Here is a 20,893-nt window from a genome sequence, read left to right on the forward strand (position 1 = left end):
TCTGCAGCCTGGTGGCCTCAGCCTGATTTACTCCAAGCAGCAGTGCACTCCCATAGTCCAGCCGAGAAAGAATGGAGGCTTGGACCACCAGTTGCCGAGTAGGGGGGTCGAAGAATTTGAGGACTGGTCTCAGTCCTCGCAGAATACCATAGCAGGTAGCTGCAATCTTCTTTGTGTGGCTGGTAAAAGAGAGGTTAGGATCCAGCCAGACCACCAAGTTCTTAACTTCGGCCGCTGGGATGGGGGTCACCCCCAATTCAGGAGGCCACCACTGAGCTCCCCAAAGTTCCGCCTGCTTCCCTAAAATCAGGACTTCGGTTTTCTTGGCATTTAACTGTAGGCAGTTAATACGCATCCAGTTCGCCACGGCTATAAGTCCTGCGCGGAATCTGGGAACAGTCACCTCAGGGTCCCCACTGAGTGTCACCGCCAGCTGCGTGTCGTCGGCATACGATGTCATTGTTAAGCCACTTTGTCTGACGACAGCAGCCAGCGGTTTCACATATAAGTTGAACAAAGTGGGGCTCAACGCAGAGCCCTGAGGGACTCCCAGTCCCAAAGGATGGAAAGAGGACTGACCAGGTGGAATGGCCACTTTAAAAACCGGTCCGAGAGGAAAGAGTGGAACCATTGAAGAGCCTTCCCCTCAATTCCCACTTCCTCCAGCCGCCGCATCAGAATGTCATGAGACACCGTGTCGAACGCGGCGCTCAGGTCTAACAAGAGGAGCGCCGCTGTCTGCCCCGCATCCAGCACCGAACGCAAGTGCTCAGTCATAAAGAGCAGAGCAGTTTCGGTGCTGTGTTGTGCGCGAAAACCATTCTGGCTCTCGTCTAGAATATTATTACGAGAAAGGTGGGCAGACAAGATGGAGTTCACGTGTGCCTCAGTGACCTTGGCGGTCCAGGGCAGGAGGGAGATGGGACGATAGTTCTCAGGTAGCAGGGGGTCAAGATTAGGCTTCTTCAAAATGGGGCTGACCACTGCTTGCTTCCAGGAGGCAGGAACCACGCCCTCAGTGAGTGAAAGATTAATCAAGTCCAGTATGGGCTCACGACAGAGGGGCGGGAGAAGTGTAATTAGCTCTGGCTTCAGCGGATCCAAGGGAGAGACAGATTTAATTTTGAGGCTCAGAGTGTCAAAAGCCTCGACAGACAAAGCAGGCAGGGAGGACAGAGTTTCGTAGACCAAAGCCCTCTCATCACTAGGCTCAGCTCCGGGCACAGATGGCATAAATCCTCGGTAGATTGCCTGCACCTTCTCCACGAAAAAGGATGCCAAGCTTTCACAGTGAGTCTGTGCAGATTTCTAGCGAGGTGGCCCGTTTCCCCATCAGATCTTTGAGCACCTTAAAAATTAATTTAGATGGGTTAGGGCTGTTTGAAAACTCAGAGGCATAATATGCGGCCCGGGTTTGGCAGATAGCTCTGTGATGGGTCTTAAGCTGGGCAAAATACAACGATTTTAACGTGGGATCAAAGGATTTCCTCCACGCCCTCTCAGCTTGCCGGCATGTTCTCTTGAGCTCGGCAAGGGTCTCATTATACCATGGGTTGCGCGTTTTAGCGTGACATTTCGACCAGCGCATTGGTATAAGAGAATCAAGGGCAGTAAGGACCCAGTTACAAAACTGTTCGTATCCCTGTTCCACATTCGGCAGATTGCCCAGGGGCTGCACCTCCAAGACTTTAACAAACTCCTCCAGTTTGAGCTTACGCCAGTTTCTTTTAAGGATCAGTCTGTCCACAGGTTTAAATTGAGGGTCATCAAAGGGCATGACACTTTAACCAACAGATGATCGGTCCAGCCTACCACCATCGGGTCAGATGCCCTAGCCCGAACCAAGGTGGTAAAGAAGGGGTCAAGGATGTGACCTCCTATGTGGGTGGGGGAGGTAACTAGTTGGTTCAGTTGCATGGCTTCAAGGTCCGCTAACAGAGAAGTGATGGGTGAAGATGACGTCTGATCAAGATGTATATTAAGATCACCTACGATGTTAAAGTTAGCGCATCTAGGAGCTAACGAGCTGACCACATCAGCAAGAGCGGCCTTGAAGACAGTGTCGTTCCCTGGAGGGCGGTAAATAAGCAGGCCGCTCAGAGTGAACTGATGACTGACAGTAACCTTAAAAGAAGCGCTCTCGCACATCGGCATATCAAGAGCTTTCCAATCAACCGGAAAGCAAGATTTTGTCGCCATGGCTATGCCACCTCCCCTAGACGTGCGGTTCAGAGTAAACACCGTATAGGTGGAAGGAAAAGCCAGATTTATTATAGCAGTGTCGGCGTCCTGCAGCCAAGTCTCAGTGAGAAAAATGAGGTCAGGAGAGTCCTTATCTATCATGTCACGGAGGGACTGATGGTGCTTGACCAATGATCTCACATTCAGGCTCCATATACGGAGTACTCGCTCAGTGCTGTCAATACGAGTACCTAGGGCAGTCCTTTCAATAGAGCGCACCCCGGTGGGGGAATCCAAAGTAAAACTGCCACAAAGACAGTCATAAGGTCCCGAAAGTGGGAACAACGGATCATGACGACACGCCAAAAGACCGTCCCTAATGGAAAGGATATCGGCGCGATTGTACCTGATCGTCGCAGTATTATACATGATGGTATGATGGCTGGATGCCAGAGTCCATAGCCCTCACCCGCTACCTCGACGCGGACGAGCGCAGACGGGCAGGACTCTGGCACGACTCCGGCTAAGCGACGGCGTCCCACTGCGCGTTCCCGCTGCGCGGGAGAGGACGACTTTAAATAGGCGTCTCAAAGGGCAGCTCGAGAGTCGGGACGCTCCAAGATGGCGCCCGCGAAAATTATTACTCACCCAATCCAAAATGGCGCCCACTGAAATCCACCCCCGGGACCCGGACCCGCCAAATGGCGGTGAGTGTTCCAGAAATTATGTGCAAGTAAAAGGACAGGAGCCCACACAAAACGGTGAGTTAAAAACAGGGGATAATTCGAAAGAAAACAACCAAAATACAATAAAGGTAAAGTTAAAAATGCAGCGCACTGGCAGCGCGACCTGCGCTAATGCAGCAGTTGATCAGGAAAGGAAGCGCACGAGTCCGCCTTAAATAGGCGTCTCAAAGGGCAGCTCGAGCGTCGGGACGCTCCAAGATGGCGCCCGCGAAAAATATTACTCACCCAATCCAAAATGGCGCCCACTGAAATCCACCCCCGGGACCCGGACCCGCCAAATGGCGGTGAGTGTTCCAGAAATTATGTGCAAGTAAAAGGACAGGAGCCCACACAAAACGGTGAGTTAAAAACAGGGGATAATTCGAAAGAAAACAACCAAAATACAATAAAGGTAAAGTTAAAAATGCAGCGCACTGGCAGCGCGACCTGCGCTAATGCAGCAGTTGATCAGATGAGGATGTCGTCTTAAAAAACAACCTGAGGATTGTGATGGAACATCTCAGTCATCAGTCTTTGAAATACGGCAGCAGCCTAAGCGAGACCAAAAGGAAGGGGGCAGAAATGGAATACGCCATCTGGAGTAACGAAGGCTGTGAGAGGTCAGGACTGGGGATGTGGTTCAACTTGAGGATAGGCTGCCTTAAGATCTAGTTTCGTGTACCATGAAGAGGAAACTACTTTAGCGATATGATCTTCGATACGAGGGAGTGGAAAACCGTCAACCCAAATGGCTTCATTAAGGCTCCTCAAGTCGACACACATCCTCAGATCCCCAGACCTCTTCTTGGCCAATACAATGGGGGAAGGCCAGAGAGTAGACTCAACCTTTTCGATAATGCCTTGATCACATAATGTTTGCAAATGCTTGGAGAGGTCACCTCTAATACTCAGTGGGAAGTTACACAGCATTATCTTTGCCTTTCATGGAAGTGATGTGGCTTAGATTGGTTTGATTGTCGATAAAAAAAGGGTTAGTCAAACCAGGTTTGATGGTTAGACCAAATTCAGCCTGATGGAGAAGACCAGGAACATTGATCCCATGTTTAGCCACATACACTTTTCCATTGATGGTTACTCCAAGGACACTTATTTTAGCCCAGAAATAGCCCAACAACTCATTCTTGACTACTACAACATATATTGATTCATTACATCAGTATCAAAGAGATCATCAGAATCATTAAGCACACATCTTCCACTTCTTCTCCCTCCCCCCATACAGACCTTTGCAAAATGACCCGTTTTGCCGCATTGGCCACATTGATGATTAATGGCGGGACTGTTTTTGAAAGAGGAAACATGCATAGATGAGCCACATCTGTAACAACTGATTCTGCAGTTAACCCGTCTGTTAGGTGTTAAAAACCTTCCACCTCTGGTTGGTGTGAAGTTTTTTTCCACCTCTGGACATGATGGGTCCCTTGGTGTTGTTTTGAAGAGAAGGAGGCTTGGTGTTACCAGCACCAGAAAAAGTGGAATTGGATAGTGCAGTTTCAAGTTGCTTTGCATCATCCATGGAGCTTTCGATACTCTTGGCGATGTCCACTGCTTCATCTAGAGTAGGATCTTTACAAGTTCTTGGGTCTTTTTGCAGTAACATCGTGCAACGAGTTGGTCTCTTACGAGTTGAGAGGTAAAGTTATCAAATTCACATTTTGCTGCTAAAACTTTTAAAGCTGTGATGAAGGTGTTTATACTTTAATTGGGTTTTTGTGTTCTAGTAAAGAATTTATACCGGTGTACCACAATTGGTTTTGGTGAAGTACTTGTCTAATTGCATTACAGCTATGTCAAATTCGTTGGGGTCTTCACCTTCAGGAGCTTCGTAAGGAGGTAGATGATCAAATACATTTTAACCCTCAACTCCTAAATGATAGTACATGAGGTTTTTCTTCCTCTCAGGTCTGAATCTTTGGCCATCGATTGCACCTAAATAAGCTTTGAAGGATCTGATCCATAGTTTCCATTCAAGTTGTGGTTCCCCAGGTTCCTGTAAAAAGGGTGCAGGAGGTATAACACTTTGCATGTTAAAGAAAGAAAAGAAGAAGAAACAGATTGTGAACCGTGAAAGAGAAGAGTAAAAGAGAGAACATTTTTTTTTTACCTTTCACAAGTTCACAAATAGATATATATATATATATATATATACACACACACACACACACACACACACACAGGGATGTGGAATTCCTATAGCCCGACGCCCAGGACATATTATTTGGGGTCAAGGGCAACAAGTTTTAATGGGTATTTTGTCCTTGGGACAAGTAGGTCCAACCCCCTGCAGCACAAACCCTTCGGCTGCCAGTTTGCAGTAGCACATTAAGGGCCAGGAAAGGACAAGTTAAGTTATTATTTGTGTGCCTATGTTAATGCTGTTCAAACTTGTATTTATGGTTCATTAATTGAAATCCTTTATTATTAGGTGAGCGCTCTAAGTAAATGTAAGTTCTGACTGCACTACTGACAGTGGTTACAGTATAAAAATGTGTACTCACGGTTTCAAAGTTTAGCAATATGAGGGTATGCATAATGATCCCAGAATGCTCTCTGATTAGATGCAAATATTTGAGCAGCTTGAGAGCAAGATTAATGACTCTTTGCTTTCAATATAAAATGTTCCTAAAAAAATTAAAGTAGGAAAAAAAAACATTACTACTGTGAAATTTCAGGTACCATTTCTTTGCAGCATCATTTAGTAAAATGTGTTGATGCATGCTAGTATTTCACAAAAACACTCATATTGGAAAATCAGTGTAACCAGCTTCAATAAGATCATGAGAAACAAAAATAAACAAGCATTGGCAAATCCAGTAGGTCTGAAATTAGTGGTCAGCCCTGTAGTTTTGCCACTACGTGACTTATTTTGGCAGGGTTTCTGTAAAGCCTTCTTGATGTGAGAGCTGCTGGGCCCTTACCATTATAACAAACATTGGCAAAAGCAAAAAAAAAAAATTGGTCTAAAAAAAGCACATACTGCCACATCAGTTACTGCCAATGAGCAAAACCACTCTGTGTGCCAACATACTCCCCGTGAAAGAGCCCAACGCCGCCGCCCACAGCGAAGCCAGCCGAAACAGAGAGAGGGAGAGAGAATTAGAACCAACACAAAAGATTGTGGTCAAAGCCAGACCAAACTAGGGGCCCTAATACTAAAGAAATTCTCAAAAGTGCACCCCTGGTTTATGTCCTTGCATTAAGTGCAGCTATATAGCTTTCGTGAATTCACAAGAATCTACAGAAGTAGGGCAAGAAATGCACTCTCGGAAAATATCCATGAACTGCAGTTTAGCATGAGCAAATATGCATGTGTAGATTTGCTCATGCGAAAACCTGAGTGTTTGCAAGGTCATCCTCCCATCAAGCACTCCTTTCCCAACTCTGGAAGAAGGTCTACGTCTGCCACTGTCAGGAGCAAATCTCCAACACTTCTCAGCATGGGAAAAGATTAGAGAAGAGTTGTTGAAAACCCCTAAAACATGCAAGTCAGTAGATCTGCACAGACCCAAAGGGCATTCCAATCCTGGAACCACCGCTCACCACTAACCCCAGTCCCAGCATGCAGATCTGTAGAAACGCGGCAACACAAAAGGAATTCCTAGAATTCAAAAACCACCACGGCATGAGCCCTGGCACAATCAGAGAGGCTATACTAGAGCTCCCATACAATGAGATTGCTGCCACAATCCGTCGCCGAACCACATGGCACCAAAGGGACAAGTGGATTTTGTTACAGGACAAGTAGATTTATGAAGCAACTTGACCCATGGACAAGTAGATATTTTAATAAATTCCACACCCCTTATATATATATATATATATAAAAAATCCACGTGAAAATTGGGCTATTGTTAAGAGAGAAAAGAAAAAAAATTATAGCAAAATGAAGTGATCAAAAAAAACTAGCTGTTTGTAGAAAGATAAACTGAATGTCAATTGAGTTTCATATGAGTAGAAAAAATAATGAGTAATTAATGGAAGCGTAAAAAAAAAAAACTGTGCCAGTGTGAAGAAGAATGTGATACGATGAAATGCAGTGTGTATCAGCAAAGTGAAGCTCGATGTAAAAGATGTGCTCAAGCGCTGTGCGTATCAGCGAAATTGCAGGCAAATCGTATAATGACACGCAGGGGAAGCTGTACGTGTCAGCATAGAGGAGAAAAAAAATGTGGTTGTCACTGATGCGCGCTCAGATGTTTTAATATCAGTGAGAACAGGGTGTGCGTGTCACCGCGTAGAGAAAACTACACGCTCAGCTGTTTTCACATTAGTGAGAACAGGGTGTGCGCATCACCGTGCAGAGAAAACCAATACCGTTGGTGCCTGACAAAATGGCGGCACGTTGCGTGACCCTGATGTGAACAGGTCACAGGTGGCAAGTGTAGACGTTACGTCTCAAGCAGTAAATTCCAGGAAGACGCTGCGTGTCAACAAACGTCACAGAAGCAATGATGAAGGAGTGTGACTAGAGGACACGCAACATTGCTGGCAAGATAGGCGCGTGAGCTCTACTTTTTAAAAAAATATATAACAGTCTTGTGAAATTGTACAAAGTCAATCCATCAGCACAAAACAACCAGCATGACGGCAATGCAGTCAGTTCACTGCCATTAGAATACACCACACTCCTCACCAGTGGTAGGCGGGGGGAGCTCACAGAGAGAAAGGCAGCACCAATCCATAAAAATCACAAAAATGTCAGCAGGGAAGGCACTAGGAGAGTCAATTCAAATGTTGTTGCGAAAGGGAGCACAACAAAGGAATTTTCTCCTTTTAGGCTTCAACAGGTGGCAAGCTCAAAGTATAAGTATGTACAACCAGGTGGTAGCAGGAAACACATCACAGCGCAGGGCAGGGTCCACAAAGAAATGAAGAGGGCACAGCTCTCTGTACCTGTTGTAACAGATGTGAGCCTTGGCAAAGTAAAGGTAGTCATAAAAAAAAATACTCCCAGTTGGTAGGCAGGGAGCAAAGGTAGGTAGTACCTCTAAGCAGATGTGCAGAGACAAGTAGTTGATAATCCCATTTTCTGTCACCACTAAAATTATGTATGAAGGACACCACTGGAGTAGGCAACTGTAGAGTTTATTGTAGGGTACAGAGAGCCGTCCCAGCTGGCACAGCCAAGGCACAACCAGCAACTGCCACTGACAGAACATCCAGGGCAGAGTGCCTATCAACACTCTAGATGACATCACAGAACATTCACAGGCTAATGCCAGCATCACATCACCACATAAGGCTTACAGCGCTATCTAGCATTCAGGCACATGGATTCCTTCGGGGTTCATAAAGTCCTAGAACATGGTAAATATTTTGTCCCATTGGTTTAGTGTCTCATCGATTCTGGAAATGTATTTGTCCCTTCTCACTGCTTTGTTGTAGCCTAATTTCTATCTTGAAATAGGTCTGGTCAATAAAATGTCAGTGCTGAATGTATCACTGATGTTTCTAAAGCAGAGTCCCTTTCAGTGTGCCTCCTAAAGGCATGTTTGCCTCTGCATCCACGTCAGGGTGTGGGTGCAGATGAAAATTGATTCCCTCATTTGTATGGGGCTAAGCCCCAATGCAAATTAGGGAACACCCTCTCTCTATAGCACGGGTGCTACATGTGCAGCAGCTCTATCTGTATTACAGAAGGGGCTGCACAAGTGTCTGTAATACCAAAGTGCCTAAGCTTCATGCTTAGGCTTGATTCGCTCATCAAGACGCTTCATGGGAATGGATTACCATTATTATGATTTAATAATAAGGTTTGGAAAATAATACTTAATAAAAGAATGAACAATGTAAATGATTTGAAAATAAAAGTCTTTAACTCACACTTAACTCTCTTTATTGACTGAACTAAATGAAATAACTGATGACGTATTATATTGTCTTATGCTCCCTACATCTCTGTCGACTTTAAAGATCCATCAACCTGTAAGCTGGGTTCATGGTGATGACTAAGTGACAGTGTAACCCTGTGTCCAGCACTCTTTTCTACAGATTGTGTCCAGTGTTCTCTACAATGTGCTCAGGTGCTCTCAATGCAGCATGAGTTCTATTGTTACCTAGGCAACAAATGATTATGCATGTGATGTAAGAAGACGGGCCTCGTGTACCCACAGAACGGGCCTACAGCGGCACACTGCAAGTGTACTGCACTGCGGAGTATGCCTTAGAAAGGGGAATGTGGTATGCAGTATAAAGGGATGGAGGAGCAATGGTAATATCCAGCTGTGGAAGTGACAGGTTTGTTGTCTTCAAATAAAGAGACATGATGGCCAAGAGACATGATCGATAAAGAAACAACAATATAGTTGATGACAGTGTGTGGTAGGCCAAAGTACTAGGTTTGTAGATGGTTAGCATTCAATGCTGCCAATGAGTTCATGATGGATTCAGGCATCTATCATGTATGGATGTGTTCAAGACAGGAAAGATGTATTGTTCGAAAATACTACAGGGGTACTCATCAAAAGAAAAGAATGAAAGTGTTTTTGAACGCAATATCTTGAGATGATTTGCATGTCAGGTGAGAGGATGCACAGCCGGGCAGAGATTAGGTGCAACGTTGGATTCCGGTATTATGTTTTGTTGTGCATGTTTTTTTTGCCAACATTTGCTGGCTTGTGTGCCATTTAGTTCAACTGGGTGTAACTCTGTGTTTTCAAACAATCCTTGCCGTCATTGATAGCCCTGATAGAGTGAGCTGCAAGACAGTTATATACTTGAGATAGTCCACCTGAGTTAAGTATATAACAAGTTGTAATAGGACTAATTGCTTCTACAACAGTTTTGAAGTTACCGGTTTCCAATTCAGAGGCTGGCGAAAGTGTTGGTGCATCTCTATAAAGGAAGACCTTTAAAATATATGGATAAGGGTAGTGGATATGCCATTGAGCACCTTACTTGGATTTATGAAGGGATTCTTTTTCTCCAAGAGCAAACGAAAAGAGAGCAAGTAAGGGTTGTAACTGTGCTCTTGCCCCCAATGTTTGCGTTCTGCTTACAAGGGCCAGTGAATTAACACACGCCACCAAAAAAAGGCAGCATTTTAAAGGCTAACAGTTTGACTCCCTGAATGTCAGATACATTATTGTTGCTATTATGGGAAACAGTGGTTCTGAGTTCTTGGAGTTGCTCCAATTCAATCTCTACTGCCATATCTATCCACAATAGATCATTTCAAAGGCCTGAATTCAGTAGATTTTAGAGACGTTTCTGCAGAAATACGCTTATGTAGCTCATCATTAAAGTTAATTTGACAAACATAATTATTATGTATAAGTTCCTTTGATGTTCACACTCTTGCAAATTTCTCGCTAAGGCTATTAGATAAATGAAAAGGACACTGCTGTAGATTTCATGCATTCAATTCCTTAAAAATTGCCTGTTACGAACACATTTATAAAAGAAATTGCACCATCTTCCAAACTATTAGAAACGAGCAGAATTGTTAAAGAAATATTTTTTTCCACATAAGTTTTTGCATTTTTCTAAGTGTTAGTACATTTCTCCTATTTTAGTAAATTCTATCTAATGCAGCTTGTGGTCGAAGCAGGTATCATACCCACCGGTGAACACGGAGAGCAACGCATTTTTGAAAAGCGGACTAAATTTCAAATTCAGCAAAAGGGTCACTTGTGTATATAATTCATAGTTTTTATAAAAAACTAATAGTTGAACTAAAAACTTATGAAAGTATAAATGAAAAATAGAAATGTGAATTTTTCAGCTACACATTTTACATCAGACCCGTTCATTCACAGGGATGTATATTGTTAGTAGGCGGTCAAAAAAATCTGCAAAAACAACTGTAATCACCCGGGTCACCAAGCAGGGCTGTCACTCGTCACCTTTGCTCTTCGCACTATATATGGTGCCATTCGCGGAACGGATTAGGAGCAACCCCCGAATAAAATGCATTCAGATTGGTGGACGGGAACATAAGATTATGTTATACACGGACGGAGTGCACCTGACCCTCATTGACCCAGACACCACCCTAGAAGCCGTTATGACTGAAGTAGCTGCATTCAGTAGAGCCTCCGCGTTTAAAACTTACCTACAAAAATCTTCCTTCCTCAACAGGACTGTTCCAGACTTGGCTAAGGCCCGACTTAGCACATAGTTCCCCTTCCAGTGGGCAGATCATGGTCTGCCCTACTTGGGACTACAGACCCACTCCACAACTGCGGTCGCAGCTACCCATAACTATGGCAACGTCTTAGCGATCACAGGATTAGGCCTTACCTATTGGAAGAGTTGTGGCCTTTTCTTGGCTCGGGTATATAGCTGCGGTCAAGGTGGCCCTCCTCTCCAAAATCCTATACGTAATGCAAACCCTCCCTCTCCAGCCTACTCCATTTATGCTGGAAAAGCTACAAACCCTTATCTGAGACTTCATCTGGGAAGGCAGACGTGCCAGAATGGCCGAAAACCATGCCTACCTCTCAATGTCAGCGGGGGCCTGGGTATACCACATTTGCACCACTATTATCAAGCTGAGCAACTGCGCTTTGCCCTGGAACTGTCCCGGACGCACATAAATAGAACACTGGAGCTTTATTGATCAGCTGATTGCGGCCAACCATATCTTGAATGTCCTCTGGTTACCGAAACCCATTGGCCTTGTGGGGTTAATGTGTCACCAGTGGTGAGGGCGACAGTTGGGGTTTAGGACACAGTACAACTGAGACACGACCTGTCCATGCGCCTGTCCCCACAGAAGCCAGTAATTGGCAACCCACACTTCCCGTTTGCGGCCAAGGGAGCGGGATTTCAGGTTTGGCAAGAGGTAAACCTCAAGCAAATTGGGGATTTTTCGATACCAAGGGACATATGGACTGCCCAACACTACAACTGGCTTATAACTCCCCTGACACAGCACAATGGCAATACTTGACCGTGGCACATTGGATGACAGCCCTGGCTCCGACATCACGCCTGACGGTTACTCACGTCTTTTCAGCATTGGCTTCTCACTTGCTGACAAAATACTCCTGTCTGGCATTTATGCCTTTCTTATCATACCCCAGACTCCCCAATAGTCACCTGCATGGGCTACATGGGAGGGTGAGTGTGGATGACCCTTTACAGATAGGGAATCGAACAATATTTTACACCGAACATGAACATCAGCCCTTAATACCACTTGTAAAGTAATGCTTTTTAAAATTGCAAAATATTAGTATCTCACCAGGCTAGGGTTGCCACCTGGAATCCTTGGGGGGTGGGGGGGGAGGGGAGTCCTGGATTCAGTGAATCCGATGTTTGGCACTGACTTTACTAGGTTCCCTAGTTACGTTCTCCTGGGCCTCCTTAACCCACTTACCTATCCATTGCGATCCAGCAGAGGTTGCACGATCGCTTTATTGGGTGCAGCCAAGCAGCTCCTTCTTCTCAGATGGGGTACCAATAACATCACTACACATATACACTGGCTAAGCAACCTATGGGAACTGCTGTGAATGGAAAAGCTAACTGCAGTAGCCACAGACTGCCTCCCTCTCTTTGATAAAATGTGGCAACCTTGTCTTACTTGCCTCTCAGAAGAATTCCGGGAACTGTCCTGCACACTATACCTTCGGATACTCTGCCTAACCTCAGCAGGCACCTCCGATACACGCTAACCAATTAAGACCACCTGGATACACGAGACCAATAGCTCAGGCCTGAAACAGCAATACCCAGTCGTATGGACTCCCCTTCACTTTACCCCCCTCCCTTCTCTGCTTTCCTTCTTTCTCCTCATGTGCTGCATGTGCATCCAGTGGATGAAGGTGGTGGATACCGTATCACTTCCTCCCTATATCAACCAATAAAACAGATCTAATCCTAAAATACAAGGTACATACAAGAGGTATTTGTGAAAGGTTAATTTCATTAGGCACAGAGTCTCCATTCCCATTTAATTTTCTTCCATTTAGCAGAATTCACATATAATATGACAAAAGCCATATCTTTACCTGAAGGCTTCCCAGGTCAGACTAGCTTGAAGACTTTGGAAATCAATCCTACACAAGGCAGTGTCCTATGATAATGCTGCCTACTTGCTGTTCTTCAAGAACAGTCTAAAACATCCATTTACAGGGAGGTCCCTTCACCCAGCATGTCGGGAGTATTCTTTCAGCAGTCCTGAATGATGATGAATCATTTAAGAACTATCCAAAAACCAGGAATCGTCAATAGCCTACTTGTGAGCTCCTGTCTTGCAAGGGGACCTGCTACTTAAACAGCAGTAAAGTAACACATATACACACACACACACACACACATATACATACATTTATACATCTAGGCGCACAAATGAAATACAATACCTCTCACTACAATGAAAAAAATAAAATGATCCTGTTTCTGCTGCAAACCTCGAGTGCTTGCAAATCCTGTCATGCATCAGACTGCCACTGATCATGTTTGGTTGTCGGAGTGAAGGGCAGTTGAAGTGCGAATTCAACACACAATATGAATATAAGAAATGAACAGTTTAATACAAAGTCATGGAGCAAACTGGGGATAATAAATTAACCTAGTCCGAGAAACAGGACTAAACTTGAGATTCAGTGTTTCATTTACAAAATTACTTTAGTGTTTAAATTAGACTTTTCTGCCAGCATAAAATGACTTCTGCAATTCCGAGGACTCAGTTTTGCACTCGGGAAAGAAATGTCCCGAGTGCACGGGGAGTCTATTAAAGGAACTCTCATTCTGTAAGTGGGAGGTGGGGTTCATGACCATTCCTTGGACGTTCCCTCAAGCTTAGACATGTGCGAGCATTTACAATTTGATTCTAGTCACTTGTCGCCCGAGAAATGGTTTGACATTTTACACCTGTTATAGGCAAGTGTAAGTGTATTTCGGGAGTGGACAAGAGAAGGCAGCCTCCCACAAAACTGATGGAAGATGTAGGTGAAGCGGTTTCTCCACGTGGAAAAGTATTTTCCACACAAGCAAAAATATATAATAAAAAGGTTACTGATAGAATTTTTTCATCCAGGTTGATATTTTGGCATGCAAAAAAAATTCAAAAAGGCTAGAAAGCTAAGACACGTGTAGGTTACGAAGCATTATTTGGAAAATGTGGGGTATTTCCAAACACTTGCAAATGTGAAACCTGTGTGCACTTTGTCTAGTGGATTAGACCTTTCCCTTGCCCCTTTCCCTTGCACTGAACCACCCCTCCCCCAAAATAACCAAACTAAGCAGTTAAATTCAGAAAAGTGCTACGAGCACATTTCAGGAGCTAGCTGCCACGACAATGCAACTAACCTCTGTAAAGATATGGGAATACTGAATGGGAGGCCACTTAAAGGTTCTTAAATTAAGAGGATGTTTAGAGGAATTTAAATTGGCTCTACAAACATACAATACACAAGCAAGACAATAACTGGGCATGCCATACCGTGCCCATCATCAGCAGTTTGAGGAAAACACAAAACTGACCATACTAAGGTAAAGATGTGCACTTTTTTGTTTTTGCTACAACCCTTACCTTAGACATCTTTCTGATTTCAATAAATTACAAGTAATTTTGAATACATTCATCTTTCATAACAGCTGCAAATCAGCACATGTTCCATCAACACACGTGAGTGTGATGTAATCATACGATCACCAAAAGGTAATGGGGCACAGGCATTCATACCTGTGAAAGTGTATTAAATTAGGAGAGTATTTTGCAAAGATAGTTAAGACCGAGACACACTGTCGTTCAGAACAAACGTCTGACACTACAACAATCAGGAATCAGTATCAGTGTTCCAGCCTTGGATACAAATAGTTCCCAGAGCGTGCCGACTGCCATGCACAAAGTTATACTGAATGTTAATGCTTTTGCCTGAATAGAAAGGAGACAACTAAATAAGGCAAAATTGCAGCATTTCTTACAGGTATGCAGGGATGCACATCAATGTTTTTGAAGTAAAATGTTTCTCCTGAAAAGGGGTTTGGCGGACAAAATGGCTTGATATATTGCAGTAGCACGTACATTTACCTTACTGGTAAGCACAGCCTCAGAGTACATACAGTGGCATTACTAATTTTATTTTTCAAGGATGCTTCCTGAAAGGCACCGTATACAAAGAATTCTGAAATCAGGACGTATCCTTGAATTACCTAGCGAACAAGAGGACCAAACTTCAGTGGTTGAGTTGTGGTCCGAGTCAGGAGGGGCAAGGACTACGCCATCCCAAGAGCACTATAAAATTGAACTATTTAGTAACCATGTCAATATGTTGCATAACACTATGCTTATTTGTAGCATTACTCAGTCCGGTTGGATACACACCTACCTGGGCTGACAAATCATGCAACTGCAGAGTTTAACTGCAGCTTACAATCACCTTACCTGAGAACTTGGATCCTTGCTCCTCTGTGCTGATAAAAATGCAACTGCCATGAAATATTCAGGCCATTCCAAATAATCTTCACGTTTTTTGCATACGATTTGGGATCCAAGCCTGTAAAAAATAAGAGCACATATCAAAAATCGAATCAAATCCCCTTGACTTGCAAACACTCAATTCTGAATAAGTATGAGGATTGAGAAACATTAAAATGATCCAGCCTTGCATAAAATAATCTACATTATTACTAGGCCGTAGCTTACACAGCGAGTATTCACAATAGCTGCAATCACATCTGAACCGACTAATCTTCTTGAAGGAATTATGGGCCAGTCTCTTTTCGCTGGTCCCCAGTGACTAATCAGTCTCTGGTCATTTTGCACTCATTGTGGTTGTGGATCTTTAACGGCCTTCGAGATTTTCAATTGCATGCTTGACATTGATCTTCGATATCTTGCTCTCGAAAACACCTACGATTAATCAAACATTACCATTTACACTCCACCAACTTACCTTCCTCCTCGAGGATGCTCTCATTGACTTACCTTAAATTAACAAACTAACTAGCTTTCCCACAAACAAGAATCAGGTTCCTCTCTTCCCTTCCACTATCAGTCCTGCACAAACTAGGTCTCGCCCTTGTCTTATGTCACCTCTATTATTCTTCCACCACTCACTTTAACCACTGGAGTTTCTTGTTCAATCGTTCGATCATCTGTTGTTTAAGATGCCTCCCTCTGCCTTTTTAACCGATTTCCTTATACTGACTCTGCTGTTTTACCTGAATATCTAATTCAATTTCAAGTTATAACTTTACCAAATAAATGTTTCTTAAACCACGATCGCTACTCTAAATAAACAAATATATGAATCTGATTTTTTTGCTCAATGTCTGTGGGGTTTCCTATTTCACTATAAAGCCAGCCTAGTGAAAATATTAAAAGATAACCGTGTAAAAAAATGAACATAGGCAGAAGTTAAGTGATTCAGATTCGAAACTGCTTTCTCAGTCACTCTAAAAGCTTGGTGCTAATGTAGCACTGTGTAAACAGTAATACTATGTGTGGACAAATTTATACCACTATTTTTTCAAAGTACCAAGAGTCTCTTCGATTAGCAGTGTGCTTCATACACCTCACCAAAAAGCATTGCATTTCAAAACTTTCATTTGGATTGCATGATATTCTGAGCTTTTCTAATTTCTGACTTTAAGAAGTCAAAGAAAATCTTTGTTGGCACACCAGATCAAATTGTGAAGTTACAAATGGCTCACGCAGTTCTTTTTCATAAATAAATTTGACAAGAGCAAATATTTTTCACGCATTTTTTTCTACATGTGTTGGTTGTTTTCTCCCATAAAGAACACCACAGGCCAACAAAACTGAAGGCCGAAGCCAACAAAGCTTACTATGAGTAATCACTTTGTTCCCTCTGGTCATCAAAGAAAAAGTAATTGTGCAGAGCCTGTAGAGCAGTGGTTCCCAAGATGTGCGTCGTGGCTCCCTGGGGAGCCGTCAAATCTAGCCAGGGGAGCCGCGACCCAAGCACTTTAATGCATTTAATGTTGAAGGGTCTGTTGGCTTCAGTTAAACTAATTAGACTTAAATGCATGATGTCAATGATTTGTAAGTGACATGCCTAAAGCTGTAAAAGTAGTGCTTAATTGATGGCATGTCGATGGAGAAGACCTCCATATTTCACTGGCTCCCCACGTTTCAAGACTCCCAAAGTAAGCGGAAGATGCCTGATTCATTTTGTTAAACTCGTTAATAGTTTTGCTTTTTTCAAAGTGCATTTTACACCAATGCAAGTTATGAGGAAAGTAAAGTTGTCCTGTCTATTAAACGAACTAAGTATTATTAAGGGCCCGATTCCGATGCGGTTTGGAAATCTTCCAGACTGAATCGGTTTGGGAATATTTTCCGACCGACTCTGATCAGGAGAGTCTGACCGACCGATTACGATGCATCAGGATGCTTCCAGATACGATTTAGTTTGACTCACATTGACTTCAATGGAAGCCTATGTTCCAAGCAAATGCATAGGCTCTCACTGTGGAAAGGGGTGGCTGGGGGGAAAAAAAAAATAAAAAAATCGGGCACCCTGGTGCCTGCCATTCTGTACATGGCTGGTAAGGGGGGGACCCATGGGTACCCCCAAGGGCCAGATTGGGAAGGCTCTTGGTGCAGGGGGCCAGCTATGGCCCCCAAAGTCTGATTCCAACTACTGATTTGAGCCAGATGGACGATTCAGAAACGCTGTCCTAATCCAGCATCGTAATCGGTTGTTCGGAAACATGGTCCGTAAAGACGTACGATTCTGCTCCGTACAGCTCAGTCATTCAAATGCCGTTGGGTTCGGATTGGGACATTCCCATCTCCTATTCATATTTGGTCAGTCGAAAACCTTTCAGATTCAGTCGGAAGGATATGTTCCAGATCCAATTCGGACGGCACAAATGCCATTAGAAGGCCTTCCAAACCGCATCGGTATCGGGCCCTAAGTATTGACATTTGTACTTGAATCATAGCTACTTCCATTACACATTTCTTTCAGCACACACACACTTTTCCAAACAGGCCTGCTCTCTCCTTGAGCACAGGGAAGTAAAACATCAAATACGGCAAAATGCCAACATTTGGAAGCAAGACAGAAGGACGTTTAAAAAACAAAATCTGGGGAATTTATATTACTTGCATTGATTTGGAGGCAATTTTAGGTAGGAGAAAGGAAAAATAAAGCTGTATGTGGTTTAAAAAAATTGTGAGTCACCCTGCTGAGACAGGTGTGTTGGCACGTATGACATGAGTAGAACTAGAAGTGCATGCAAATATTCTTCAAGTGCAGAAACACTTTGGCAATGGGTTCTACATGCATAGGGGTGCTATCTAGCACTGTAAGTGGGATAAAAAAGTTTGAGAGGGTAGTCTAAAAAAGGCATGGGAAAAGAAGTGTAACTAGGAATATTTTATTAGAGGCGCCGCCTTAGCAATATAAAGCACCCTGCGTACATGATTATAATACCATCATAAGCTTCATCCCAATTATTTTCTGGGAGAAAAAAAAAAGTACTCCTGAGGCCGGGCTTACATTTCCCCCACACTCCCAAAAAAGTAACAGTGGGGAGTCACGGGCAATGCCAATGGGTCAAGGGAGGAGTGAGTCGAAGAAAGTTTGGGAACTACTGCAAAATATGGTCTTATATGGCCCCCAGCCATGATACAGTCACAGGTGTCAAAGTTAGCAGCGTCGGTGAGACCAGGATGGCGAAGTGAAGCGAGGTGGTGCAGAGTGCGGTGCCCACAGGTCACTGTGCAAGCAGCAGCTCGGTGGCGGCAGAGATACCAGTGTTGCAGTGCAAGATGCGGACGGTGCATGATTTGGCGCTGGCAGGACACAGAGCCAGCGACGGAGTAGGTGACGGAGTTGCTTGTGTTTCTCTTCTCTGTGGCAACTGAGACAGCGGTTGCAGAAGTGGTACCGAGATGTTGGTGAAGTCTTTACGGTCCCTGAGACTTCAGAGCAGGAGGCAAGTTCAACTTCAGGCCCTTGGAGATACTCAGCACAAGTAAAGAAAGTTCAGTCCAGTCCTTTCACTACCCAAGGGAGAAGCAGCAACTGCAGGCCAACCCAACAAAGCAACAACACAGGAAAGGGGCAATACTCCTGGCAGCTCTTCCAGCTCTTCTTCATGGCAGGTTCCTTGATTCCAGCGACTTCTAAAATGCTGGGGTCTGGACCCCAATATTTATACTCAAACCCCTTTGTTCTCTCAGGCAGAGTGTCTGTGCTTAGTCCAAACCAGTTCTGTCCTCTGGCCCATCTTCCCAGCAGGAGGTGGAGACAGCATTGTTGAAGTCAGACCAGGCCCATTCAGGTGAAAGGAAATCTCATCCCCCTAATCTAAATGCAGCCAAGGTCTATACAGCCCAGTTCTGACTCATCCAGACTCTCTGGCGCCACTCCACATCCCCAGCCCCTGGCACTCCAAAGTCAGACAGTCAATACACATCCTAGCAGAGGCACATTGGATGACTGAGCAAGAAAATAACTACGTTCTAAAAGTCGTATTTTCAAACACAGAATGTAAAAATCACCCTCACTAAAAGATGCAGTTTAACATTCTAAGTTCAGGCACACTAAACGTTATTTCCCTACCTTGTTCCCAGGGGTAGTTATGTTTATAAGATGTTATAAGCAAACTCCCCATTCTATCCCATGGGAACAGGTAGCCTTGCAATAGTGAAAAAAGAAATTGGCAGTATTCACTTTCATGACATGTCACACACACCAGGGCATGTCCTACTTTTCATATACACTCCACCCTGCCCACAGGGGTACCTTGGGCTTACCTTAGGGGTGAAAAACATGTATGAAGAGGGAGGGCTGGGGCCTGGCAAGTGGCTGCACTTGCCAGGTCGACATGGCAGTTATAAACTGCATGGGTACTCTGCAGTGTCAGGGCTGAGTTACTTTTACAGGGCTACTTCTGTGGGTGGCATAATTGGTGCTGTAGGCCCACTAGTAGCATTTGATTTACAGGCCCTGGCACTCTCAGTGCACTTTACTAGGGACTTACCAGTAAGTCAAATGTGCCAATCATGGAAACACCAATCCATAATATAAATTACAAAAGGAGCACTTTAACACTGAACAGCAGTGAGAAAGTGCCCAGAGACACTAAGCAAGCCAAACTAGAGTAAAAACCGGGAGGTCAGAAATCAAAAAGACTGGGGAAACACGCAGAAAGAGGTCATGTCTAACAACAGCTCTTCTGTGTATACGTATTTGGTCTTGCTCTGGACATATTTGTTCTAATGCGATTTCGGTAATTATTATGTCTGTTCCTGCACTTTGTGAAAAATACTATATCTAATAATACATTTAAAATTCAGTGTTTAATAGACTGGCTAGCTGCCAACAGACAACTACAAGTCTAAAAATCCATCCAAGTGCTTAAATATCAAAATAGAGCCTCCTCAGATGAACTACTAAACCCAAAATATTTTCCCTTCAATAAAACGTGCCATCAATATACATCTACAGCCTTGAGCACGTGGATGAGCATGTTCTCTATAAACTCTTTAGTCAAGATACAAGAACAGGATGTCAATCCAGACCTGGAAGCAAGAGACATGCCAGAAATGCTATTGAATTAGCTGCGAACCCTATTACGTTTTCTTCAGTTCAAAGGCATCAGATCTTCAGTATCTTCAGACATATTGGTAGGTGAACACCCAATGAGTTTAACAGTAATGCCCCCATCAGGTGCCATTAGGTTTTTTAGTTTTTTTTTAATCCAAATGAAGCTCCCAAAAAAGTCTTTGTGCTTTCAAATGAACCAGCTCAAAGCACACACCTCTTTGACAGCATAATTAAGTGAGTAGTGACAACGGTTTCTCAGAAGTCACTTTCTCATGCACACATTCACTCTCCCCTTCTACAAGGAAAGCGTTGGTAGCGGTAGATCTTAATCCAACTGTGATCTACAGGCATGAATAGATTATTGCTGCTTCATTCAAATTGTGGTCTTGTGAAACAAAGCTCTGCATACTGTTTAACATTACATGTACTCTGCTTTCCAGTTACCACTTTCTATAAGATTGCTCCTGGTCAGTGTCCTTACGTTTT

The 20,893-nt window shown here is 43.8% G+C and overlaps 1 protein-coding gene across 1 annotated transcript in view; it reads right to left on the bottom strand.

Moving 5' to 3' along the window:
• Nucleotides 1-20,893, bottom strand: part of DCTD (dCMP deaminase) — a 231,273-nt gene that overhangs the window by 198,675 nt on the left and 11,705 nt on the right. Inside the window, exon 2 of the mRNA XM_086962464.1 lies at nucleotides 15,265-15,376. Within this exon, the coding sequence (XP_086818590.1) occupies nucleotides 15,265-15,376 (112 nt within the window). The remainder of the gene's footprint in view (nucleotides 1-15,264; nucleotides 15,377-20,893) is intronic.

This window comes from Lissotriton vulgaris, chromosome 3_1 (genome assembly GCF_964263255.1).
Source record: "Lissotriton vulgaris chromosome 3_1, aLisVul1.2, whole genome shotgun sequence".
In the NCBI taxonomy this organism is placed as follows: domain Eukaryota; kingdom Metazoa; phylum Chordata; class Amphibia; order Caudata; family Salamandridae; genus Lissotriton; species Lissotriton vulgaris.